This window comes from Gallinula chloropus (assembly GCF_964237585.1).
Source record: "Gallinula chloropus genome assembly, chromosome: 17".
In the NCBI taxonomy this organism is placed as follows: domain Eukaryota; kingdom Metazoa; phylum Chordata; class Aves; order Gruiformes; family Rallidae; genus Gallinula; species Gallinula chloropus.
The window spans coordinates 6183306-6210187 of record NC_140102.1 but is presented as its reverse complement, the minus strand read 5'-3'; the positions used below and the strand labels follow the sequence as shown (position 1 = coordinate 6210187).

At 52.5% G+C, this 26882-nt stretch overlaps 2 protein-coding genes across 2 annotated transcripts; both read right to left on the bottom strand.

Annotated features, from left to right (window-relative positions):
* Positions 1 to 372: 372 nt before the first annotated feature.
* On the bottom strand, positions 373 to 9722 carry ALDH2 (aldehyde dehydrogenase 2 family member). The gene is made up of 13 exons (XM_084271863.1): positions 9567 to 9722; positions 8500 to 8604; positions 7367 to 7507; positions 7004 to 7083; positions 6362 to 6473; positions 5385 to 5513; positions 4761 to 4874; positions 4274 to 4376; positions 3355 to 3539; positions 2848 to 3012; positions 2380 to 2537; positions 1507 to 1621; positions 373 to 627 (listed from the first exon to the last, which is right to left on the bottom strand). Exons 1-13 carry the CDS (start codon positions 9693 to 9695, stop codon positions 595 to 597), a joined length of 1569 nt encoding a protein of 522 aa, XP_084127989.1. The 5' UTR covers positions 9696 to 9722; the 3' UTR covers positions 373 to 594.
* A 2366-nt stretch (positions 9723 to 12088) lies between these two features.
* ACAD10 (acyl-CoA dehydrogenase family member 10) lies at positions 12089 to 26653 on the bottom strand (the record flags this gene model as incomplete). Its single annotated transcript, XM_084272016.1, is given in 14 exon segments — positions 12089 to 12698; positions 14717 to 14837; positions 14840 to 15071; positions 16545 to 16718; positions 17415 to 17560; positions 18717 to 18867; positions 19446 to 19627; positions 20383 to 20451; positions 21149 to 21290; positions 21726 to 21885; positions 22672 to 22830; positions 24823 to 25017; positions 25839 to 25987; positions 26488 to 26653. Coding segments are annotated over 14 exon segments (2157 nt in total). The 3' UTR covers positions 12089 to 12587.
* Positions 26654 to 26882: the final 229 nt, after the last annotated feature.

Below are 26882 nucleotides of genomic sequence, written 5' to 3'. Positions count from 1 at the left end.
GTTCGGAGGGGCGAGGAGAGCGGGAAGGGCGGGAAAACCCTACCCCTGCCTTGAGGCAGAGAGTAATGCCGTGGGGGAGGAAACCCTGCTTGCCTCGCTGCCACAGCCGCTCCGGTTTCCTTCTCCAAGGCGCAGTTGGCGGGAGGAGGGACAGAGAAAGCACTTTTACCTCAGGTTTTCCCCCCGCGCCTCAGTTCCCTCTGCTGTCCCCAGGGGGACGCAGAGGGTGGGGGTACAGGAGAAGGTACATAAAATTCTTTGTTGTTACAAAACCTACTGCTGTAAAGAATAATTTAAAGCAGTTAAACGATTTCTTAGGGGGAAAAAAAAGCACGTTCCTCAGATACAGATGCAACAAGAGCACACCCCCTGTAATGCATTAGTACTCAATTGACTGTATTTGGGACCTTAAAAAGATAAAGCCAAGTAACTTTTTTTAACAGAAGCTGCTTTGGGTGCCTTCTGAAGAAGCATTTCTCAATGCAGAGTTACACACTTTTCCACCTAAGCTCTGCGTGTGGTAAGAAGCTGTCCTGCTTTGCATCTCATGAAGCTGCATAGGCGTTTCCAAACGCATGGAGAGGCTGCTGTCTTTTAGGAGTTCTTCTGTGGAATTTTGATTGTCACCTAGAAGGAAAAAGAAAAAAAAAGTCACCAGTTACTTTTTTTGGAGAGAGTGTTCAGTTATTGTCACCCGAAGGCCAAGGGACAGCAACACCCTGCAGAAGAGAACCAGAACAAGTGGCTGGTGGAAGGCTCAAAGAGAAGGGGGAAGCTCAATTGGTCTCTCCAGACATGCCACTGCTCTTTGAGAGGTGGGAGTGGGCAAACTTGGCACTCCTGTACCAAATCAGCCCCCTGCCAGTCACAAACTGGGAGCTCTCCACCACTACACATATCGCTGTATTGTAACTCCAAGGCTACACGCTAACCACCTTCGTGCAAGAGCTCTGTCACCCAGCTGCCAGCGGTCAGTGTAGCAGCCCTTCTGCACTGTCCTTCAGGAAATCACTCCGCCTGCAGTGATGGGCCTGCCTAACGCCAGGGACCTTGGCCTTGCACAGGGACCGGAGGGTGTATCGATTCAGAAGAGCAGCATTAAGCACTGTTGCCCAGTGTCCACCTGCCCGTTCTTACCTGCAGAAGCTTTACCCATCAGGCACACACACCCAGCACATTCTCCACAAAATAAATTCGGGGAGAAGTCCCCACACTTGCATTCTTCCCAGTGAGAAACAGCTGAACAGTGGCAAGAGGTGCAGGCAACTGGTAATTGATTAGGTCGTGTATCACTTTCCCTCACCCGTATAACACAAGGCCAGCTTTCTGGTTTAAATGCAGTTATGTGGAGTTGTGTCTGTGGTTACTTTTAATTGCAGCTCCAAATTTGTATCAAACGTTAGAAGGGAGAACTGCAGTGCTCAGGCCATCCTATACCAACAGCCACAAATACTATCTGGAGCTGTGGCAGAGGGTTGGGAAGCCCTTGGACACCAGGATACTCACATTTTTCACCTCTACATAGGCCTCCAGACCATACTCTCCCAGCTCTCGCCCGTTCCCAGAGGCTTTGTAACCACCAAATGGGGCTTGGGCACCAAACACATCGTAGCAGTTTATCCTGAAATGGAAAACAAGAGTTAAGCACCTGCAGTTTCAGACCTGCTTAATGGAAGAGCCCCTTCACAGCAAACAGACATCTCAGCTGTTCGCAACAGAAGGACAGCTGAATTTCTAGGCAGGATTTCTGGATTTGTCACCTCTCAGCCAACAGAACGAATGCTGGAACCTCATCCGCATCAACCAGAAAGCAGAACCCCATGAAATCAATTCACCTCTCTCTATCGCAGAGACAAGCATTCAGGTTGCCACTCACAAATCCTTCATAGGACAGATACCAAAAGCACCTACTTGGTCACTCTACCATAAAACAGAAAGATAGTGAGGTACTGGATCTCCAAAATCTCTTGTGTTAGTACAGTAAAGTGATGTTGAAGTACTGACTTGGGCATCGTCTCTGGCACAGCCTCAGTACACAGAGGAACATCAAATGCAGCAGCCAAGACTGCAAAGATGTGCTCGGCCATCTGATCACTGCTGGCAGTCAGAGCCCTGCAGCGCTTGCTGTCGATCTCAGCTGCAGTACAGGATTTCTTTTCCTCCATGCCATTCCTTAATCCACAGCAGGAATGTGGAAGCTTAATGTATCTAAACTTGACCAACAGTTAGCATTACAACTGAAGGTCTGACATGAACGTTCAGTGAGGCGCACGTAAAATTGGATCCGAAGTAGAGAGTCTATCAGAGCAAACTTAACAAGAAATGGCAACACACAAGGAAGCTTCCCACAGTTGAGGAAGAGGAAGTGTCGAGGCTCACCAAACTGTTCCAGCTCGCAGGCTCTGCGACACGTAGTTTGCTTTGTCAAGATCCTTTGTGAAGACCGCAGCTGCCAGCCCGTACTTGGAGTCGTTTGCCCTCTCAACAACTTCCTCGATGGTTTTGAATTTCAGAATCTGCATGACCGGCCCAAATATCTGCAAAATCCAAACAGAACGTGTGAAAATCTGTGTACATCCATCATGGGGGAGGCTGTGGCTGATGCTGGCGTTGTGTGTGTGTGCTGGAAGTCACACAGGACATCAAATTCAAAGTATCACTTCCTGTATTACAAGGTGCTCACGATGTAACTCAAGGGGAATTTTAATGTAGTAACTTTGTGAGAAGCATCAAGTTCTGCAGTTCATGACTGCCCAGGGCATGTAGACTGGCTTTTTTTTGCAGGAGAGGGGGCAACATGGCAAAGCAGCCAAAAGCTGACAGACTGAAAGGCACTGCAGGCCTCACCTCCTCTCTGGCAATTGTCATGTTGTCCTGCACGTCACCAAAGACAGTTGGCTGGATGAAAAAGCCTTTGTCTGCAGCGGGGTTCCCACCACACAGCAGTTTGGCTCCCTCACGCTTCCCAGTACTGATGTAACCAAGGATCTTCTTATACTGCTCTTCATCGACCTAAGAGCCATGAGGACAGAGAGATCAGTTTCACCTTTTACTGGGGGTAAAAAAGGGATTTGACTGCAATCTGCTGTGCATTCAGCTGCACTCTGGCAACCCCGCATTTCAACAGGCTGCCCAGACAGCTTCAAAGGGAGATGGTAATTGTTAAATGCCAGTGTCAAGCAGAGGTTTTGGAGTAATTAGCTTTGCCCTCCTGCACAAGGAAGGGGAAAATGGGCACAGTTCAAAGGAGATTAATCAGGAGACCAAAGAACACCTTTCGTTTTGATCTACCGATGCACAGTGACTCGAGACCTATTGCAAGAGGTAACAGTTCAGGTCATTTCCTGCTCTTACCTGAGGCCCCTGTTCAGTTTTGAAGTCAAACGGATTTCCAACCACCCTGGACTTGGCCTTCTCAACGCTCCTCTCCACGAACTCATGATATATATCTTCCTGGACATACGTCCGGGATCCAGCACAGCAGCACTGCCCTTGGTTGAAGAAGAGGGCAAAATGGGCTTGATCCACAGCCCAGTCCACTAAGATTGGGGAGAGGAGAGAAAACAAATAAGCCAGCAAAACCAACCAAAGTCAGTAAGCAACTTCTTTTTTGAGCCATTATCGTGCACACGACAGAAAGTCTTTTCAACTGACTGTCACTTTCCATACGTTGGTAGGACTGAAGTTACACAGAGATTTAATTAGCATGAAGGTCTAGTAAAGCACCCCATACTGGAGGAAAAAAGCCCCACCTAATCTGAGGCAGATTACAGTTCTCTTTTGAAATTATCAGGTATTAGGGACAAGTTATTTTAGGTCAAGAAGAATTTCCTTCCTTATTGCCATATAAAAGACTCTGTCTTGGCTCATCAAGACCAGAAATGAGCCTGTGTGCAGGAGAACAGGGAACCAGAACTTTGTGACACCAGAAAAGAGCAGTATGCACTGAGACACAAAAAAATAAAGGAAAAAGAAACAAAAAGAAACAGAGACAAAAATGGGCCTGCGACCAAAGGAAGATACCAAAACAACTCTCATTTGTTGATAGCTGAACTTCGCAGCACTGAGAACAACGTGGGAGTGAAGCAGTACTGATACACAAATACAGCAGCTACAGGAGGAGGCAGGGAGAGCTCCCTGGGTGAGAACAGCCAGGTGGTGCCAGAACCAGAGGCTTGTACAGCGCAGGGGAGGCTGCCTTTCCCTGCCAGCTCTGCTTGCAGAAAGCCAGTGTACAAGGTACGGATCGAATATTACACTAGCAGGTGCTTACTGTCAGCATCAGACAGGATTATATTCGGACTCTTCCCTCCAAGCTCCAGTGTCACCCTTTTCAGGTTACTCTCAGCTGCAGCCTTTTGGATCAGATGCCCAACCTGTGGTGGGAGAAGAACAGTTATTAGGAATTAACTCCTACCTACAAAAATGCCTGGCAGGGCAGCTGGGTTTAGATCTCAGTCAGCAGTTTAATGATAACCACTTTGGGGTTAGGGTGTTAAGGGAACAATTGAAGTCTGCCCAGAGTTTTGCCTCTAGTAAGAAGCAGCTCAAGGGAAAAAAAAAAAAGGAAGTTTTCTAAAGAAGGCACCTAAAAAGAGTCTTAAGTACAGTGAAAACAAATGTCACACCCTGAAGGCAGCTGTATTTTTAAAAAGAAGTGTAGAAGGCAAAGGACCTCCAGTATTTGATACAGGAAAGGCATCACAGCAATGAGATAGTCTCTATATTCCAAGAGCTTAAAGGTTAAGGTACTCCCTTACCTCTGTGGAGCCAGTGAAGGCCACTTTATCCACGTCCATGTGGGAAGAGATGGCAGCCCCCGCAGTGGGCCCATAGCCAGGGATGATGTTCACCACACCTGGTGGGAATCCTGCCTGCCGGTTCACCACAGGAGACAGCAACATTATTCCTTTTACAAATCAGGATTTCACCTACCCTTACCTTCTAGGAACACTTGAGCAGGCCTCCCATAAACAACAAAGCCTTTGCTACTTCACTTTCATTTCCCAGGTCTTTAGTTTTCTTGTTTGGTTTGTAAAAGCCAAACAAGGTAACTCCTCTCCCCACCCGACATCCTAGGCGTGCTTTGGAGCTATACACGTCAGCTTTCTAATCACCCCGAAGACAGTTATTTAACTGAACCTCAGAGTCCTTCCCTAATCAACATTTACATCCTCTGCATATGCATTTATAAGGACAAGGGGGATTGGAATTTTGGTAAATCAAATGCTAAGATACCCCAGACCATCCAGCCTTTCCTCAGATCAGCCAGCCCTTCTCTGTTCCTGCCTCATGCCCGCTGCAGCTCCCCAGCTTAGATGTATCACAGTGCACTCCAGCAGCGATAGCAAGGCAGCAGATGGAAACGCAGCCTTTTTGCTCACCTCTTTGATGAGATTAGCTATGTAGAGAGCACTCAGGGGGGTTTGCTCTGCCACTTTCATCACAACCACGTTCCCAGTAGCCAGGGCTGGGCCCAGTTTCCACGCCTGCATCAACAGCGGGAAGTTCCACTGAAAAACAAGGAGGTGTTTGAAACTGAAAATTTCTGATTAATCAGTAAGTTACCAGTGAGCTTCATTCAAGTGAGCCACAGCACCTATGGAAGCAGTCTCTGATCCATCCCTAGCTGCTCTTCCATGTCTGGCCTTCCAAGAGCACTTGGAAGTGGCTCTTCCAAGCGCTGCCTCTGCAGCAGGAGGGCTCTCAGTACCACTGCAAAAACCAGAGCTTTCACAGATGAATCTTTACTGTCAGTTTAACTGTTAAATACTCTTTCAAGGCATTCTGAAAGCAAGCCGGGTTGGCAGAGCAGCATGCGCAGACCCACGAGGCATTTACATTCAGTTCCTGCTCAATATGAATCTGAAAAGTGTGCAAAGACAGCATGCAGCAATTGGAATCCACCCTTTGCCTTAAAGGGGTAACACTACCCCCAGATCACTATAGAAATGTGGCTTTGTTGTTGACAAACCACCTTGTTACTCAGCTACAGAAATACCATCACCTGAATTTTACATGCCAGGTCTCTATTTCCTCATCACACAGAAGCCTGCATACAGTTTGGGGGAGGAATTAAAACTTAATTGTGGTTCTGAGCCAGATGACTCCTACAAAGAGGTTTACATTTTTTTAATTATTTTGTTTTCCCAGCAGATATAAAGTAAACTTAACTCAGAGCTTGTGAAATCAACAGGCAGTTCTGCACTGCCAGAGTAAAGGAAAAGTCCTCCCGGCTGGTGTGAGCACAACTTTACCACTGGAAGGAAGCAACAGATAACAAGTTGTATTGCAAAACAACTCTTGGTGGTAACACTGGATTCTTGAAATGTTGCAGAAACTGCCGATACATTTTACTTACTGGGATTATCTGTCCACAAACTCCCACTGGCTCATGTCTTGTGTAACAGAAGAAGTCTCCGTCTAACGGGATGGTTTTGCCATGGAATTTATCTGACCACCCTGCAAAGTACCTAACGACAATAAAGTCTGGGTCACTGAATTTATAAATAACAAGATCCCTGTCAAGAGAAAATTAGAGAGAATTCCTCCAACATTTGCTTTCCTCCCATCTCCAGCCACTTCCCAGAACCATACCGACACAAGTATTTCCCAAACAGGTGAATTTAAGAATGGACAATAAACCCAGAGATCCATCCCTTTGTGTTTGCCAGTGCTCTGCATAACGTACGTTCTGTCACCTCTGGGCTGTAACACAGATTACCCCGTTAGCACGAGTCCTCTGTGTAGCAAGACAGAAACATATGTATAGAGAAAATCTTCTGGAAAGCCTCAGGAGTTACAGCCTTAACAAAAAACAGAGGAAAATAGGGTGATACCCTGCTATGGGCCGAATGAGACCAACAGGTCGGGTGCAGCCCTGCCACCACAATGCCTGAATTGGAGGCATCTAGTTTCTGCAGGTGCCGAGGTTCTGCCACCATGGGCCACCTGAGCGCAAGTGTGGAGCACAAGGAGCTGTCACTGCAGCCTCCACGCCTACCTGAGACATTTCACTACCATGTCCAGGTCCACCAGGTAGGAGATGGAGTATGGTTTGCCATTGTCCAGAGTCTCCAGAGCCTACAAAAGACAATGAGATTGCCTGAAGGGCGAGGTGGGGAACGTGGCACACACAGACTTAGATTTCATTCTTGGTTTGTAACTCAGATCAGTTCTGCATGTTGGCCTTTTTCCTTTCAGCTTCCCAAAAACTACTTTCCCACCCTTGGTAGCTCTCTCTCACAGTTTAGATGTGCCTCAAATCCCCACCACACCCAATGGGCACAAACCACGAGTCTCACCCTGTCCCTCCCTGCAGCCAGCGATCATGACAGAGAGCTCAACCCCAGAGCACAACACGCACCGCCAGGTAGGCCCGGTCCCTCTCGATCAGGTCAGCAAGGCGATTCAGCAGCTTCCCACGATGAGAAGCGTCCATCCTCCTCCAAGGCGAGCCCAGCTGGAAGGCTGCCTTGGCTGCCTTAACCGCCTTGTCCACATCTGCCTGCAGAGAAGCCCCAGCAAGAGGGTCAGAAAAGAGTCACCGACCTGCATTCGCACTCTCAAAACGCATCTTCAATGCAGCTTTCTTGCCCCATCTGCCTCCGTGGCGAAGAGGAAGCAGAAGTGGCAGTGAAACAGATGGGTGCAACAGCCACTGCTTCCACCTGTGCTTACACACTCTCTTACTTTAGCTATGCGGAGTGCAAATATTGTTATTTCTGCGGTGTCACCTGCCAGGTTAATATTTGCACCCTAGAACGAGGCATAGGAAAAGCTCTGGAAGCTGGCTTTTACACTCTCTCAGGATTTGATTTCACCAGCACGGTCCAAAGGGTTTTTTTTCTTGCTCAGGTATCTCTAATCCATCCTTGTGCACTGTCAGGGCATTAACTGGTTCTAGTAGGTGCTCTGCTCTGGCTGGCTCTAACAGTGTCACCAGGATAAGCTAGCCATGAACAAGTAAACAACGAGGGGTTTCCCTCATCCACCCCTCCCTTAGGAAATACAGATGAGTTTCCACACTGTAAGAAAAAACCCTGATTTCATTTCCTAGGGCTGAGGTCAGTCTCCCATCACATGTGTAAAGCACAAAGGGGCTGCTCAGGGGAATCCCGACCATTTGTATCCTCTGCCACCGTGACCCTGGGTCATATCACCAAACACAGCACCCACGGGACCACAGAGGTGTCTGCCTTCACCCCTGCCTGCCGCAGCAACCTCCTCCCATGACTGCTTCCCAGCCTCCCGACTCGGGTTCTGCTGCGCTCTACTCCTCTCTGCCCTTTCCAGTCCCTGCTTGCCACTCATAAGAGACAAAGCCACGGGGTTTTTGTCCAATGGAGCAGGCAAGGAAGAACACAAGCAGCACTTGACATGGTATTTACACACTCAGCAGAGCTGCCCTCAGTGAGAGAAGAGTCGGTGTCTTCCTTCTCAGTCCCCATGTACCTGCTCACGTGGAAAACAATCCAACCTCCTCAAGAGAGCACTTACCTTATCGCCCTCAGCAACCTGGCAAATAACTTCTCCTGTTGCTGGATTGATAGATGGGAAGGTTTTCTTACTGACTGCATCATGCCACTCATTGTTTATGAAAATCTGCGATGAAAGAAGCAATGCAGTGCTAAGCCTCAGAGGCAGAGCTCAGTGAAATCGGTAAGAGCTTTAGGTGTTCGATAACATCTTAGCAGGCTGCTTAATTAAGAGACTTAACTTGTGCAGGCTCCAAAACTGCACCCATGTGAAGAGGGTATTTTAGCTTAAAAGTCCACAACAAAAGGCGCGGCCTCACATCAGTAAAAGCCGAAGCTTTGTGCAATATTTCCCGGATTAGCTCATTTTAGGTCCCCCGTGTAAACCCAGCCAGGCACCACCAGCCGCTGCTGACCAACTCCTCCTCTCTCAGCAAGGCTGAATTTCTTCATTCAGGTCCCTGGCAAGGCAGTGCCAGTGCAAAGACCGTGGTGCTTGCTGAGAACTTGCCGAACAACTGGCCAAGCGCCATCGGCCCTGCCACGGCCGCCGGGAAGGAGTCAGGGCCTTGGGAGAGGACCGCGGGGCCTCCACCAGCACAGGCATATTCAGTGTTTTTTCCCCAGGGCTGCTGAGCAAGGAGCACTGGGTCTGATCTGATAACCGGGATCAGTCCAGGCACCCTTCCGCACCCTTCATACGCCCTCTCGCCGAGTTTTCTCCTCGGATTGTCGGCACCCGCGGGGATCGGGATAAGCGGGACACACGCCTTGTGCCTCGACTGCAAACCCAGTTGTTTTTTTCCCGCAACGCAAAGCTCTGGGCCCAAAGCTCCGGCTGCTCCCGGACAGCCCGGTTCAGCCCTAAATGGTGCTGTCCCCGGCCCCGCCCCGGACTCGCACCCCGCTGGCCCAAGCAGACCGCACGACCCCTCCGGACGGCGGCCGAGCCGAGCTCCGAGTTCCCCGTCCCAGCTCAGCTCCCTCCTGGCCAAGCCACCGCAGCCGCCAGCCGGGGCAGCCCACATGCAGCGGCCGGGACGCGCCCACCCGCGGCGGGGTGGTGCCCAGGCCCGGCCTCGGCCGTACCTTGTTGTAGGTGATGTCGGGGCGCGGGTTGGGTGCCGGGATGGGGGAGGCGGCGGCGGCCGAGAACGGCGCGCCGAGCTGGGCCGGGCCGCGGCAGAGCCGGGAAGCGCACAACGCTGCCCGCAACATGCTGCGCTGCGCTGGGCCGAGCTGGGCAGCGGGCACAGCCCTCGCTCCTCCGGCCCGGCCCCGCCCCACCCCGCCCCGCCCCGCCCGACTCGGCCTCCGCTCCGCCCCGCCCCGGCGATCCCTGCCCGGTTCGACCAGGCTCGGCCCCGCTCCGCCCCGACCCGCCCCGGCTCGGCCCCCGCCCCGCCCGGTTCGGCCCGGCTCAGCCCGGCTCGGCTTCGCCCCGCCCCGCCGGGCTCGGCCTCCGCTCCGCCCTGGTCCGGCTCGGTCCGGCCCGGCCCGGCCCCGCCCGGTCCGACCCAGCTCGGCCCCGCTCCGCCCCGCCTTGGCTCGACCCGGCTCGGACCCCGGCCCGGCTCGGCTCGGCCCGGCTCGGCTCGGCACGGCTCGGCTCGGCACGGCACGGCACGGCTCGGCACGACACGGCTCGGCTCGGCACAGCTCGGTTCGGCCCGGTTCGGCTCCGCCCTCGTGCCAGCCTGGGCTGGCCCAGCCAGGGGCGGTCCCGCGAGGCTGTGCCCGGTTCCGTCCGCATCAACTTGTCACGGTTCACCCCCCCCCCCCCCGGCCCGGCTCGGCCCGGCTCAGCCCGGCTCGGCTCGGCTCCCCCCTGCCCCGCCGGGCTCGGCCTCCGCTCCGCCCCGACCCGCTCCGGCTTGGCCCCCGCACCGCCCGGCTCGGCCCGGCCGAAGTTGCTCGGTTCAGGTCGGCTCAACCCCAGCCAGGCACGGCTCAGCTCAGATCCCGTTGGTACGACCCAGTTCGATGTGCAGGGGAGCCTGACCTGGGCTCAGACGCCGTCTCTCTCCCATCCCACTCCATGCCCAGGGAACTTTGCGCAGGCAAAAAGCAGGAGAAAGAGGCAAAACAGACACACCCCTGTTGCGCTGGTCGGTTTTGTGGGGAAGGTGGTGTGCCCAGGTAAAGGTTTGGGGAGCCCTGGTTACCTGGGCATGGCGCCGTTAGCACACGCACAGGAATCCAAACCCGGTGCTGTGTACTGGGAAGGGGAACAAAGCCAGCAAAGCGCTCCCACAGCAGGAACCTTCCCTCCCTGCATGCGAATGAGCCGACCGCTTTGTCAAGTTGCTCCCAACAATGGCTAAAGGCTTTTTCGGCTTGTTTGCCTAAGCTGCCTTGTGCAACTTCAGGGTGCTTCAGTGCAGATTCGCACGGGGGAGGGGGGAGGATGGGGACAGTTCTCGTTGCCATCACTGAGGAAGCCACAGATGGAAAATACAAAGTGCTTTTAACCTCCAAAATAACCGTGTGGTAGTAACCCTGTATCTGACAGCACCTCTTTGGTGTCTTTACTGAGGGTAACGGGGTGGGCAGCCAGAAAAATTGTAGCCATATGTCAATTCAAAAATCATTTAACCCCCTGTCCTGAAAGCCTTGGTGGTGGCACAGGAATAGCTCCAGCACCTGCAGATCCCCGGGCATTTCTCCAGGAGGGGAATATCTGCCCCATTTTGCAGGGATGAACCATGAAGCTCAGAGAGGCAAAGCTGCTGCCCAAGGTTATCCAGCAGGTCTCAGATTAGGCTGTGTGGTTCCTAGATCAGCTGAAAAGAAATCCTCTTGCGCTGGACCTCAGCTTCTGCCGTCCTTGGCCGCCCGTATCCCCAGACAGTGGGTCCTGGGCAGCCCTTTCAGAGGTGGCACTCACAAGGACTGCTGGTTCCAGCATGTTCTGTTACAGACCTGTGGGTCCACAGGGCACATCTCGGAGCTGAGCTCCAGCCAAGCTCCCACACACCATCCTACTGACACCCAGATGGACGACTGACCACACTGAGCAGTAATCCTGTGCTAACACCTTTGCTCCTCTTGAGCAGGACCCTTCCCTTCCCTGGGGCTTGGCAGTCAAACCCAGCAGCACGGTGTCCACACACAGCGGAGAAAACACCTTCACAGCAGACCCAGCTCTCAGTCCCAAACTTTTAGCCCTGCAATAGCTGCTGGGATTGAGCCTGCCTGAAAGATGAGAGGATGAGAGGTGCAAAGGCCACCCCAACTGGGCTGGGCAGATAGAGGCGCAGATCCACAGCAGGGCCAAGTGCCTTTGGGAGAGAGGTAGAGTTTCACCCTGGAGCCTGGGAGAAACCAAAGCTCAGGTTTCAGGGCTTCCCTATAGCCCTACTGTTCACAGCACAGCAGCTCTGGGGCTTCTCCAAAGACCCCAGTGCCCCTGAGCTGGTCACTGTGGGCAGATGGATGTGGCCCTGTGGAATTGGGTGAGGTTGTGCCCATGCTGGACAATCTGGAGAATTCAAAGTCAGTTTAATATTGAATCAGTACTAGACCACTCAGAAAGAGCCCAGGAATTGCCACGGTTGTTCCCACAGTTCTCCCCTTGCTGCTGGTCTCTGTGAAGCCCTGAAAACCCCCATTGATTCAGTCTGCATCTTCCCTGCTCCCCAGAGAAACCCAGGGAGAACCACTGCAGCCGTGGGGAGCATGGAGTCCTCCCAGTTCCTCCCAGGCACTGCATCAGCTCTGGAGGCTCCCCACTACCACTAGCTGGAGAATCTGGCTGGGTCTGCTGGTAACAGGAGGTGCTGAAGGAGGAGAGACATCCTTGCTGCCTTCTCTTTATTCCCAAAACAGAGTCTTGCACCTCCACCCAGGTCCTCCTGACCACCTTCCCCCTCAAGGCTCTGGGGACTGCCTCAGGAGCCAGGGATAGATTTCACCCCACACCCATCAAGCTCAGCAGTAAAGTCACCGAGCCCAGATAGGAGATAACAGTGAACATCACTGAAATGCAGCAGCTCCCCAGCTGCTGTTAGCAGGAGCTCTCTTGTGCCAGAGCAACTGGTTTAGTCTGATGTCCAAGGCTCTCCAGCACCACAGCTACTGGCTCAGAAGGGAGGGTGTCCTTGGGTCACTTTATGTGGGGCAGATGTTAGGCAGGTGCACATATCTGCTCACCTGGCTATCCTGATCCACGGCCTGTACAGCCAGAGGCAGAGCCGCTGCTTTGGTCTGGGGACTCTCTGCCTGACAGAAAAGGATGAGACACATTATACCCTCCTACATGCTCTCTCCCTGGTGCCTCCCCCCTCCCATTGCCAGTCCTGGCTCCTTCCCAGGCTCGACTCTGGGAACGCAGCCATGTGCCCCATGCTTTGGCCAGACACATGCTCGCTCCAAGAGAGAAACTGATCTTTGCTCTGTGGCCCTGGGGAGGATTCCCCTGGAGATCTGTGGGCACAGGCAGCCTTTGGGACCAGAGCTCAGTCTGCTGGCTGCCCATGTGGGACGTGATGGGATCAGCTGAGATGCTGCTCAGCAGAGAGCCCCTCATCTGGGGCATCTCACTGCCAAGCTCACTGGGATGAACCTCTGCCACTGCAGCACCAGTTGGCATGAGAAAGGCTTGCCCTTCCCCTGGGCCCTTGCCCAGCTCAGGAGCAATGTGACAGTCCTGGGATGTTTAATGCTCCATCTTTCTGCTGCAGGCAGCAAAACTCCTCCCCTGGCTTTCACAGCGTCCTTCCATGGCAAAGGTTGACAGTGCCAAGGGGGGAGACACTGGCACAGACAGCGAGAGGGCAGGGATGAAGGGGCTCTGCTCTGCTCCCCCAGACAAGGAGCAGCATCTCTACCACAAACCCAAGGCACAGAGTGGACAGACTGTGGCAGTCCTGATGCTCGGAGACTTGGCGACTCTCTCCCAGCTCTGAAGACAAGTGTTTGGAAGAAGGGCGAGGAGATCTGCCCCATCTCAGCACTTCCAAATCCCCCCGAGCTGCTGCTTCCCCTCCTGTTTCACCTTCTCCAGGGATCAGCTGCTAAGCACCCAGAAATGCTGGGGTTTGGTGGCTTCTGCCAGAGCACAGGGAAATGCTTCTGAAGGGCTGAACAACAGATGGGATTTATTTTTTGGCAGCTAAAAGGCGGTTAAGTAACCCAGTAGAATTTGATAACGGCACTAGAACACATTAAGAATACAATCTCAGCAGCAATCCAAGGACAGGGAAGTTTGCTTTCATGACACACTCTGTGAATCATTACTTCTAACACCACTCCCAGCAAATCTGTTTGCAACACCAGCCAGCCAAGAGCCACCAGCACACTGAGCCGCACTGTGGCCACCAGCAGCACTGGGAAGTGGAAGCACAGAGAAACCAGTTTGCAGAACCCAGGCAGGGACCCATGTGTCCTGGTACCTGCGTACTGGCCTGATGTGCCTTGTGCTGGCAGAAAGAAGAGACGTGTAATTAAACCTCCATGCTTCAGGACCTGATGTTACTCCCTCCTCTGCCCCTGACCCACCACATGACCGTGGACAAGTCTGTTTGGTAGCTGGTTTCTGCTTCCTCCCCACCCACTGTACCAGAAATGAACAATATCCCTCTGGTTTTGGGGGGTCAGGGCTGCAGCAGCTCTTGATCTATGCAGAAGAGCCCAGGATGGTGGCAAGACCAAAGTCCAAGTGGCATCCCAGAGCCTGCACTGCCGAGGGCCTGGTTGCACTTGGCTTATCATTGAGCAGAAGACTGCTGACAGGGATGTCTGCAGGGACAGCCCCTGCCATGGAGACCAGGGTGAGAGAACACAAAGGATGAAGTGATGCTGCGCAGCACGCAAGCAGCTCCCTACCCTACCTGAGGGACCTCCCAAAGAGGTACATGGAGGGACTTAGAATTAACGTAGCCTTTCCCACAGAGAGCAGCAGCCAGGCTTCCCCTTGCCTGACAGGCACTGGAAAGCCCAACCACCAGCACTGGTGGCAGGACTTCGTGGAGCAGCACCAATGAATACAGCTGGGCTGGCGTTGATCTGCTCATCTTGGAAAGGAGCGCTGGCTTCTGAAACTGCTGATTCCCAGACTATGAACTCTGCTACTCGAACATGGGCAGCAACGGGAACCCAGCCCCCTTTGCCCCGGCCATTGGGCTCTGGGAGTGCCAAGTGTCTGATGCACAGTGAGGGCGCTCAGAGACATGCTGCAATCCCCCACGCTGCTGTAGGTACAGCAAAGCAAAGCTGCTTTAGGGAGAGAGATGTCTCACCTTCAGCTCTAGAACAGGATGTGGATTCCACCTGGGAAAACTCCACTCACCACTCGTGATCGCTTCCAGCTTGCAGCAAATACCTTGGGCCGTCCCCAGCAGGTTGGGAGGGTGTGTGGGGGAGAAGTGACATGGGGGTCTTTGGGCATAGGAGCTGCCCCAGGATGTGGCCAGGTACCATAGCTCCTGCTGAGGACTGGCCCTCGCCCAGCCCACGTGCCGTAACACCGGGCAAGGGGCTTTGCGGCGGGGAGGCTGTCGAACACACGGAATCCTTCTTTTACAGCAAAGTCCCAAGCCAGGTTGGCCACAAACTCCACATCCTGCAGGCTGCTTTCACCTGGGGCTGGCTTCCCTGGGGCCAAGAGAAGAAAAGGACACCTTAGTTTAGAAGAGCCCCCGTGTTATGTTTGAACGTGCAAACAAACCTTGTCTGGGCCGGCCCAGCAGGACTGCAAGGAGCACAAAAACAACCCCTTGTGTTTCTCTGATAAAGACTCCAGGCCAGAGCTGATGCAGGCAGATAAACGCCACCGAGAGTTCTCCCCACCTCCCTGCTTTCGGGTCTCTCTCTGAAGGTGGTGCTGGGTTTGAAGGTCTGAGAGCTCCACCTGTAGGACACGGCACTGGGCTCTGAACTCTGTCCTCTGCTCAGGTCCCCGGCCAACGAAAAGCCATTACGCAGCCGAACAGACCTTGCACCCAGCGAAGGGCTGGGGAAATGCCCTGTGTGTGCTCCCCTTTGGCCCGTTTGTGTTGGCGGGACACATCCTGATTACACAGCCCAGCCTGCCTGAGAGGTTACAGCGGCCTTGCACCCTCCAGAGCCTGTGCTGTGTTTGGGAGGGAGCTCTGCTGACAAGGACATGCTATTCGAATCCTTCTTGTCCTCCCACAGCCCCATCTGGATGCCTCCCTGTGCGACCTGTCCTAAGGAAACTGTTTGGGCAGGGGGTTGGAATCAATGAGCTCTGGAGGTCCCTTCCAACCCTGACAGTTCTGTGATTCTGTGTGATCCTGTGAATATCTCGCTGCACAGTTACTCCCAGGTTGCTCATCTCCAAAGCCAGAGAGAAAACAAGACCTCTCTCATTTTGAGCCATTGTTCCCCATAGGAGCTCTATGCAGAAAGCACAAGACTCCCAGAAATGCCATGCTTTGCTTTCCTGTCTGGGATTTCGGAGCAATCAGGGTGCCCAAACCCTGCAGCACACACTGCTGATCAGGGAGGTGATTGTCCCTCTCTGCTCTTCCCTTATGAGGCCCCAGCTGGGGTCCTGTGTCCAGAGCTGGGGCCCCCAATACAAGAAAGATGTGGAACTGTTGGAGGGGGTTCAGAGGAGGCCATGAAGATTATCAGAGGACTGGAACACGTCCCCTAGCAAAGAGAAGGCTGCAGGGGGACCTCATTGCAGCCTTCCAGCCCCTGAAGGGAGCAGAGAAACAGAAGGGGAATTGACTCTTTAAAAAGGTAGATAATGACAGGACAAGGGAGATGGATGGAAGCTGAAAGTTTAGATTAGATATTAGGGGGAAGCTCTTTACAGAGAGAGTGGTGAGGGGCTGGAACAGGCTGCCCAGAGAGGTGGTGGCTGCCCCATCCCTGGGGTGTTCAAGGCCAGGTTGGATGGGGCCTGGGCAACCTTGTGTAGCTCCAGGCCTGGAGGTTGGTGGCCCTGCCTGTGGCAGGGGGGTTGGAGCTCTGTGATCCTTGGGGTCCCTTCCAACCCAGACCATTCTATGATGCTATGGTCCAACCTCACTTGGTGCAGCACGAGAGCTCTCCCCACAGCAACGCTTGTGTCTGGAGGCCCCATGGGTTCCTCACCTGCCAGAGAGTGTTTGTGGAGTCCCTGCAGCTTTGCAGCCAGCCGGAAAAAGGCAAAGGCCATGTAGAAATTCCAGTTCTCGGGGCGCTCCATTCCCATGCGCTCACAGTACATCTGGGAATACTCCTCTGCCGTGGGGACTCCCAGGCGCCCCAAATCACACTTCCTCAAGCCTGGAAGATGTGAAGAGGCAACAGTGAAGCAGTAGCAGGTGAGGAGCTCAGAGCTTTCTTAGGGATGCCACGAGGCCTGTGGCAGAGCTGTGCAGCAGGAGATAGCTGCACCCACCCAACGCCTGCAGTGCTGCTGTGCTGTTCCCATGCATTACAAGGGGGGTGCAGCACTGACCCACGCAGGTGAAACCCATACAGGGGTAGTTTCCTTTACTGGGGCAAGGCTGTGAAAGCAGAGACTGATGGATCTTCCTGTGAAATGCTCCCCTTTATCCCCGTATTGTTCTTTTTAACACATGTAGAACTTTGTGGACAAACCCCTTCCCAGCCAGCCCAGTTCACAACTTCCCACCCAAAAAAGTTCCCCAGCTTTAAAGTTGAAGTGAGAGGGAAAATAATCCAAACTAATTTTTAAATGCAGTTTTGCAAGCTGGGAAGCAGGGGCCCTCCTCTCCGGGGCCATTCCAGATGTGACTGCTAACAAAGCCCCGTGTGGACAAACAGGGTGAGGACACCAACTAGGGTTCTTAAAGGAGGGGAGAAAGGGTGGAGTGGAGAATATGGTATAAGACCCACAGCATTTTCCAGCTGCAAGGACCCCCAACTGTCCACTGAGCAATCTGGGCAAAGCTAATTTGCTTCTGAGCTCTGGATCCTCTCTCTGTGCGTCAAATGTGATTTTGCCCCTCTCTGTACCTCTCAGTGTGCTGAAGTGAGGCGGCAGGAAGAAGGCCATACAGTTATTCGCCAAATCAGAGATGGGATCTCCAAGAGTCGAAAACTTCCAGCCAAGGACAGCGAGGATTTCTGGCCTGTCTGCACGAAAGACCAGGTTCTCCATCCTGTATCGCAGGGAAAAAGAGATCAGAAAGTCTCCAGAGGGGTAAAAAATTCCCCATGCTCAGCAGCAGTAGGTGCTTTCTGGTGCTCTTCACTCCGCACAATCATTGCTGAGTCCACTGGGAGGCTGCACAAGTGGAAGATTAATTTCTGCAAGCATAGGTCAAGGAGGATAGAGATTACTCAATAGTGAAGGCTCTGGTTAATGATGAACTGAACTGTGCTTTGAAGAATGAAACCAAGTTGTTCAGGGCCTCAGATGGTGCATGGATGGAACAGGACAGGCTAGCCAACAGGTGACGCAGGGAAGTCATTGTCCAGGGGCATCTGCTGGCACACAACTCCTCCAGGCCCTGCATTGTCATGTGCTGGAGATGATGTGCAGTACAAGCTTCAGCAGTTTGAACCCCAGGAGAGGGCAGCAGCCTCCTGAGGAGGAAACCGAGGGCAGCCATCCTGCCGGGGTGCGGGGAGCTCGGCAGCTTCGTCACACAGGAATGGCCTGCACTGGCGCTGCAGCTCTCAGCATCCCTCACCTCTGTGTCCAACAACCACAGCCCCATGTGCCTTCACCCGTGTCACTGGCGGGTTTTGCCGCACACCCTGCAGCGCCTCACCAGCCACCCAAACTCTCTAAGCACCAAACATCATTAGCAGGATGCACCAGGACTAATTTCAGAGTATCACAGAAACAGTTGATGATCCTCCAGTGTTAGCCCAGTCTTCGCAGTGGTTGTTGTGGGGAGGAACTCAGAAACACCAATGAGGCAGCAGGGCTGGAATTGGACATAGGGAGTCCAAGCTTTCAGTTCTGCACACAGTTTCCCTGCTCTGGAATGGGAACTGCTTTTAAACTGCCACAGATCAGCAGGCAGATAAACACTGGGGAAAATATGAGAGCTCCAAGCGCAAGACAGCACCAGTCAGAGCTCTTGAAACATGTTTCTCATGTTGGATGCAAAGGGTTTGTTTCCCTCCAGGTCTCACTGCCCTGGGGATGCTGGACATGATCCAGAGCTCTGCATTCAGACTGCTCTGCAGCTGCTATGCCAGCCCAGCTCAGGACCTCTTTGGAGTCTGCATATTGTTTTGCACTCTCTCTCTCCCTTTCTGCCTCCTGGGACGTGCTCCAGGGCCGTGCTGGCAGCCAAGCAGTACCTGAAATCACCATGCACCACTGTCATCCTCTGAGATTCAGGGAAATGCAGAGGCAACCACTCGATGAGTCTCTCCATGGCTGGGATAACATGAGTTTCCATGGCTCGGTACTGCTTTGTCCAGGTCTCAACTTGCTGCTGAATGTAATTACCTGTACAAAGGGAAGGAAGGTTCTCAGGGAAAGGGACAGGCACAAAGAGCCTTCAAAGGAGATGCATAAAAGGTACGTGCAGAAGAAGACAAACAGCCAAGCAGATCTCAGTCCAGCACCCTGAGATATGCTCCAAGAGTTCTAACTGTGATTTCCAGAGGTCTCGTGCATTCTTAACTGGGCACTGGATTTGATATTCTGGTGGAAATAATCAGATCTCAGAGAAAACAGTAACTTCTCCATCGCCTCTGAGAAGCCGAGGTACCCTGCAGAGACTGGAGGAGCAGCGGAAGTTTGGTCAGAGGTGGCAGCAAACAAGTTACTCTTGCACCCACAGTGCAGCTCTTGCTCATGGCAGGAAGCTCTGGGGACTGCTACGAGTAAACACAGGCCTGGAGGATCTGAAGCAGCTCCTCACAGGCTCCTCCCATGCCTGGGGACTCAAACACCCTGCTGCCCAGCTTCACCTTCCCAACTGCCCCTATGTTTGGCCCAAGCCCTGTACCCAAGCCTATCCTGTGAGATGCTGAATCACAGGAGGAGAAAACAATGATACAGGGTACAGTGCCTTCTCTCACCATGCTCTGTGAGGTCTTCCAGCCTGGCTGCTCTGATGTCTGTGCTGTGGATCTTGGAGAGGACTTGGCTCATGACAGCATAAATAGCCTTCCGCTGACTAGGCTGCAGCTCAGGGAGGGAGACGTCGCTGTAGATGTGGCCAGCACAGTGCTCCATCACGTAGAACGGAGTGCCAAAGGTGCTGGGGAAGCAAGGTGGAACTGGTGGGTCTGAGGTTAATTCTGTTACCCACTTATCTCACCTGCACCTTGTATGCATGTTGGTGCACAGCAAGGTGAGGAGCACCCTCAGCAGCACAGTTCCATTAGCGCCCAGCTGTGGCCCAGGGCAGGAGCCCAACTCAGGCTGGCACACAGCTGTGGCTTGATCAGTCCTGTCCCCCCCCGCCAGCCCCAGGGAGCCGAGCTTGGAGCCAGGCTATGGCACCTACCACTTCCCTGCCTCCCCCGCAGTGAGCTCTGGGCTGTCAGCCTGCACACAAACCCCGTGAGCAGTGGACATGTGTTTAACTGCAGTGCAGAGGCTTTATTACAGCAGGCAGCAGAGACACGAGCGGCGCTGCGCTCACTGCAGCTACGCAGGGTGTCTCAGCCTTGCTGCTGCCGTGGCTGAGGATCCTGGGGCAAGTCTGAGGTCTGGCAGCTGGAAAAATCACCTGCTTATTGGAAACCTGAGCATAAAGCAACACTGTTTTACAGCCACTTCTCAAGGGAAGGCAGCATTTTGATTAACTGCTAAAATAGGACATACCTAAACCGAGCCAAATAAACGTGCTACTGTCCTTTGAACTTCTTGAGGCTCCTCTAGCCCGAGCCTGGGCAAGCACTCATTGTGCCAGCACGCTTTGTGAGCTCTGGCTCCTTCTCCTCTCCTCATCTTTGGGGAAGTCTGGCTGAAGTCGTCAAGCAGAGAGTGAAAGCTGAAGGACAAGATTACCTTCTGTCCTCACAGAGAGCAAGCACAGTAGGAACAGGAACACCGGCCTTGGAGAGTGCCTTCAGTAGCCTGCCAGGGCGAGTCAGAGAGCTGCATCAGCACGGGGAGGCATCAGGGAATCGATAGCAGAACTGCATCGTTGCTAGGCAGACTCACAATATTAGAGAGCCCTGTCCTCACTTTGAAACACAGTAAAATAACTTGGCTGGGGGCAGGAGACATAAACCACACCAAAATCTTTGTGTGGCTCAGAGCTCTGAGACTAACACGCTCTGAAAACCCAAAAGGTGATCCTGCAGCTCCCCCCCCCCCCCAAGTGTCCTGCTGCTGAAACAGAGACCTGGTTTGCAGCCTGACCAACCCTTAGCTAGGCTCCTCTGCTTGGCTGCAGCCTTGTGCTGTGGTCCCAGAGGCCTCAGTGAGGTCCCGCATCTCCCAACATGTGCTGAGAGAGCTGTGCCGTGCTCCCTGAGTTGGAAGGATCACCATGTGGGAGCAAGTAGGGTGCTTTTCCTGGGCACAGGGCCCTCATGGCACGCTAAGCACCAGCTGCAGAGCGGGAGCACAGCCTCACAGCCTCGTCCCTCAAGCCAGGGCTGCCCGGCTGTGGCAAACAGACAGCGCCCAGCCTGGGATACGGAGCTGTGCAAAACACAGGGGAGGACGATGTGGGAGGACAGTGTGCAGACTGTGATGGGGCAGAGACAAGTGAAGGCTGGGGCAGAATTCTGTCCCAACTGGCAGAGGAGCAGAGCTGCCTTCTCACCTGTACTCCCTTCGGAGAGCCGGGCCTGAGGGGTGCAGCCCGTCAGAGCGCTCCTTCTTCAGCACTAGCGAACGGTCTCCAAACTTGACAAAATAGGTCTGGGTCGACTCTCCATGGCCAAACTGCCGTAACACCAGTGGGCCTGAAGAGTTGTGAGCAGAGGGGCAGCAGACAGAAGTACAAGCTGGGATTATTTCCCACTTGCTCAGGTTTTACTTCCCCTTCTCACAGTCAGGTCTGAGCCCTCCCTTGCAGGAACCTACGCTTCGCTCCTGTGTCCCAAATCCCTGGGGAGCGTGGTGATCACTCACAGGTGACTCAAAGGCCCGGAACTTCCTGGCATTTCTTTGGCAACTTGTCCCAACCCCTCCCAAATGAGGAAGTCCTATGATGTTGTTTCCCATTTCTAGGAAGCAGTGATGGATCACTGCAACCTGAGTGGCTGCAACATTTGCTTGGAGATTAGGAGCCTTTCCTTAACAGGATTTTTTAATCCCTATCTGTCACAGGATGGAAAGAGCCAATGGCTCCAGAACATGTGAGTTTTCAGGCTGAAGAGCAGAAAGCACTGTGGTACCTGTTGCCTGGTCATTGAGAATATTTTCAAGGTACTTTTGCAGACAATCTTTGGGGATTTCCATGCGTGGCCTCACGGAATGAGTATATGGAACAAAGCCTTTCAAAGGAAATCCCAGATAGGTTTCCAGCTCTTTGAGAGCTATTTCTGGATCATCAACCTGAAAGTAGGAAGGAAGGAGAAATGCTGGGTGATAGAAGATAAAACTGGGAAAGAAAGAGCTCTGCACTCTCATGATGCATTTATCTGTGAGTCTAAGAGCACCGATATGCTGAGACAAACAGGAATTGGCTGCTCAGTCCCTGCCAGCCCAGAGTGCCATTACCATTGTAATTACCAGAGTGCTGAGCCTGCTGCCTTGGTCTCTGTCCCTGAGACATACCTGCTATGGTGGGATAGGCACTGTGAGCTCGGGCTGGGCTATCAGTGGGAATTCCCTGTGTGCAGCGTCCCAGGGAGCAGAGTTCACTCTTCCCACCAGTCCCATGCTTGTCCTTCCTCCTCACCAACCTAAAACCCTGGTGCTCACTAGCTTTGGGGTTAACCAGCTGACAGATGCACAAAGCCTCAGAGAAATTCTAGAAATTTAGTAAATGCTAAATAAATATTTGTCTCCCATGGGATGGCTGTGGCTGTCTCAACCACATGGTTAGGGCTGTCTCTCTATCAGGAAACTGAGGTCCATAATGGGGAGGCGACTTCCCCGAGGTTACGCTGGCCATGTAACAGGGTTTAAAGCTGTAAATGACACGGGCCAGTGCAAACTTCACCAGTAATCCACCCCTTTAGCCCTGCCACATCCTTAGGGATAGAGACAGGCTGAAACAAAAGGCTTGGCAACATGAGTGAATCGCTGTGATTGAAAACCCTGATTCGTTCGAGTCAAACACAGCTTCTGGGTTTAGAAACCGTACCTAAAGCCTGCCCTGGTCACATTGCTTTGTACCTTCACTGTTTTAATGCCAAGCTGGGCTGCTGCTTTTAGGTTCTGGCTGTTGCTGTCGAGGAAGATGGATTCCTGGGGCCGAACGGCCAAACGCTCCACGCACAGCTTGTAGATACGAGGATCTGGCTGGCGCACTCCTTCCCGATAAGCTTCAACCATCTACGGCAACAACAAATGGGTTATGCATGAGCCTGCTGCGACCACAAACATCTGTGCAGTGTTGGAAATGGAGGATGAGAGGGTGGGAAAGAGACTGGAAGGCTAAGTAACATGTGAAATAAAGGACACGAGGAATGGATAGGACATGATTCAAGTGACTGCGTGGGTGCCAATTGCCTTGGCTGTGCCTCCATCAGCTCAAATAAGCTAAACAGGATCAGCCAGTCCTGGGATGGAAGATATCCAACGAGATGTCATGATGTGGGAGACACACTGGATGTCCCAGACCGCACTGAACTGACTGCTCAATGCTATCCAAGAAAGTCTTTGATTGCACCACTTTCCAAATGATCTGGAAAAGTGGTGTCCTGACCATCGCACCTATCAACCACACCAAAGCAATCTTCACAGCAGCAGAGATGTTGGCCATAATCATCTGCCCAAATTTGCATCAAAAAACTCCTTGAGTCAGTCTCTGAATACTCATGTTGCCCTCAAAAACATAACAAATGCAAGCAGTATTTCACCCCCGCACTGACAGAGGCTCTAGGAATAGAAATGAATCTATCAGATAGACAAAAAAGCCAATCCTAAAGGAAATCCACATTCAGTTCAATTTCTGCCCCCCCCCCCCCCCCCCCCCCCCAATTACTGTGCAGTGCTTTGCTTGCTGTTACACAAGAGCCACATCACACAAGTGACGACACCGGTGAGGCCACGGTTATTAAAGTGCTTTGGAACAGTCTGGGATGAAAGGTACCACAGAGCATTGCTCCAGAGCATCAGTGCACTGAGAGAGCTTCTGAGGCAGGGGTCTAATGCACAGGAAGCCAATGCGATAATGACATAATGTTGTCAAGAAAACTTTAAACAGTCTCAGGTTTTAAATCACAGAATCATCGTAGGGGTTGGAAGGGACCTTGAGAGATCATTGGGTCCAACCCCCCCTGTCAAAGCAGGGTCCCTAGGACAGGTCGCACAGGTTGGCATCCAGATGGTTCTTGAATATCTCCAGAGAAGGAGACTCCACACCCCCTGGGCAGCCTGTCCCAGGGCTCTGTCACCCTCACCGTGAAGAAGTTCTTCCACATATTGGTGTGGAACTTCCTGTGCTCCAACTAGAGGCCATTGCCCCTTGTTTTGTCTCCACAGACCATTGAAAAGAGGCTGGCTATCTCCTCTTGTGTCCCACACTTGAGATATTTATAAAAATTAATAAAATCCCCTCTCAGTCTTCTTTTCTCAAGGCTGAACAGCCCCAGCTCACTCAGCCTGTCCTCATAGGGGAGATGCTCCAGGCCTTTAATCATCTTTGTAGCCCTAAATGTATCGATAAGACTCTTCTTTGCATGTTGCATTGCTTAATCAAGACAAACTCCCAGCACAAATAAACTCCCAGAATTCAAAGAGATGAGTTGGGATATGCACAAAAAAGCAAATTTCCCATCACGCTGAGGGAGTCCTCGTGGCTGCCTGCTACAGTGAAGCCACCCAAACCAGCCACAAGGTTCATGGCTAATCATCTGCTTCACCTTTGCAGAAGCTGGGAGAGGGGCCTCTGCATCGGCAGGTGGGGTGATGGGGTGTTTTGCAGTGTAGGGGATGCTCTGCAATTCTTCAGGATGAAACAAGCTTTGAAACAATAAGGACTAGATGTAAAGCAGGCAGGGGCACAGGGCAATATTTATGTCTTGTATAGTGTTCCAGCTTCTAAATCCTCTCTCGCCCTTGCTGCTTGTGCCTGTTACGTGAATACCTGTGGTTGTATGGGCATTTTGCAACAACTTTTCACATGTCCCAGTACCTGCCACTCACTCAGACCATCTCCAATGCCCAGGCACTGCCAGAAACATTTCCACAGACTGTTAGATTTATGTCTACTAACACACACTGCTGGGTGCCGTTCATTCGGTACCTGCACGTAAAGGATGTTAGTTGCTGCTTTCTACAGACAGAGCTCCAGAACTGCATTTGGAATCCATCCAGCCTTACCACATCAAAGTGCTTTCGGTCGAGGGGCAGAGAGCTCTCTCCTTTCAGCAGACAGAAGTTGTTGCTTAGAAGAGCTGTCTTAAGACCTTCTGCACGGATACACCGTACTGCTTCTGCCATTATGGGGAGCTGTTTTATCATCTCTTTTCTGATTAAGTCCGAGAGAAAAGAGTCCACTGGAACACAGACATTTGCCTAAGAAACCAGAGAAACACCAAGAATGATAATTAGCCGTAAATAGGTTTTAAGCAGGGAGGAAAATAAGAGTGGTTGGGTAGGTAGGTTGCCTGATCATCTTATCTTGCTGTTCTACTTCCTTTGGCAGCAGAAGGCAGTCAGTGACTCTCCCAGCTAAACTGCTTGGACCAAATAAGCAAGCGTTCTCACATGATTAATTAATTCAACAGAAGCAGCAGCGGAGATAAAGGGCTGATTTGCAGAAAGAGAAGGGCACCAGGACTGTGCCTGCTGTGGAATCAAGGCAGGGTAAAGATGAATACTGCAGGAAAGGAACCTGCATTTTAGACTGAACTGTTTCAAAAAGGTTTTACTCAAAAGAGGATTCTTGCACTGTGTTCCTGAAGCTGTGGTGATCTTAAGATCAGCTGCTTCTGCTGATCTTAAGGACCCTCCCTGGAGACCGTGGTCTCCATCTATTGAGCATGCCTGGGTATGAACTAACAGCAAAAGCCTTTCAGCTGGTTTCTGACTCTCTGACTTCTCCTCTTGGCTGATCCTAGGGGTGTCTTGAAATAAAGAAGTTATGAAATAGGCAGGAAGAAGCTGGTGGAAGCGAAGGCAGATTCAGCTGAACATCCTGCCTGGGTACCAGAACGCTGGTGGCAGTGCAAAGTTTGCCCTGATCAGACAGCAATGCTTCCTAGATGGTAAATCCAGGCCCTTCCATCAAAGGACTCCTTTTAAAAGCTCCTCTTTCCCCATGGAATCACCACACTGCGGGATCCCATTCCCCTGCAGTTGGGAAGCACAAAGAGAGGAGGGGGGAGTTGGCTTACAATCTCAAAACACTGCTGTCCCAATTCCTGCAAAAACTCCACAGCCGTCAGCTCTCCTCTTGTGTACTTGAGAGAGGGACTATTTTCCCCTCCAGAGAGTATAGCTTGCTGGATGGTGCCGGTTGGAATACAATTCCAGGCCTCCCAGTCTATATGGAGAGAAGTAAGAAAGCCAGGAGAAAGCATGCATAGTATCACCAGAACTGTGAAACTGGCTTGAAATCCCTCTGAGGTCTGACATATCGACCAGCGCTCACAAGAACTGACAGGCCAAAGCCGTGTCATTTGTCCAGACATGGAGCGAAGTTTGGGCATTACCCCAACCGAAGTATCTCCCCTCTGGTTTTGGTGTGGTACCCTTGGGGTGAAAACACTGAGTCCTTAAAGCGCCCCGAAGGACAGGACCAGTGCTGGGTGGCATCAGCCAGTGCCATACAGGACAGTTTCACTATGGGGTGGGTTCAGACCCTGCCCTGAAGCCATCAAGAGGGTTATCGGTTGCTGTCAGTTCTGATGGCACAACAGGGTACCACCATCATCATCCTAAGTTTCTGAGTGTCTTACTGGAACTGGGGGAAAGGGGCTGACTGGGACACCTGAAATTCATGGATAGAAATAACAGGATCAAATTAGAAATGGGAATACACACCCGCAGCTGTCTTGTAAGGGGACGGGAGGAGCACTCCGCTCTCCTCAAAGATCACGGCTTTGTAGTGGCGCTGTCCAGACCTCCTCTGCCAGATTAACCCCTGTGGGTGCTGCCAGATTCGGGTGCAGAGCAGATAAGGGGCACAGGCAATGCTCCTCAGGTACATGCTGCAGCTGTGCAGAGGCTGTTAGGCAAATTCACAACTGGCCTGTGCTGACCAAGGAGTGAGGCTAGGACACAAAGTACAGAATTACAAAGGTAAGTATTTATTCATGTGCATTAAGTATCCTGGGCTGCATCCCCAGCAGTGAGACCCACAGGTTGAGGGAGGGGGTTCTGCCCCTCTTCTCTGTTCTGGGGTGACCCCTCTGCAGCATCCAGCTTGGGGGTCCCTA

Bases quoted from the DNA above. Each gene is read 5' to 3' on its own strand.
- ALDH2 (XM_084271863.1), bottom strand. From the start codon at position 9,695: ATGTTGCGGGCAGCGTTGTGCGCTTCCCGGCTCTGCCGCGGCCCGGCC. The intron at 8,605-9,566 runs GTACGGCCGAGG...CTTTCATCGCAG, and splicing joins CCGACATCACCTACAACAAG to ATTTTCATAAACAATGAGTG. The intron at 3,013-3,354 runs GTAAGAGCAGGA...CATGGCTCTTAG, and splicing joins AAACTGAACAGGGGCCTCAG to GTCGATGAAGAGCAGTATAA.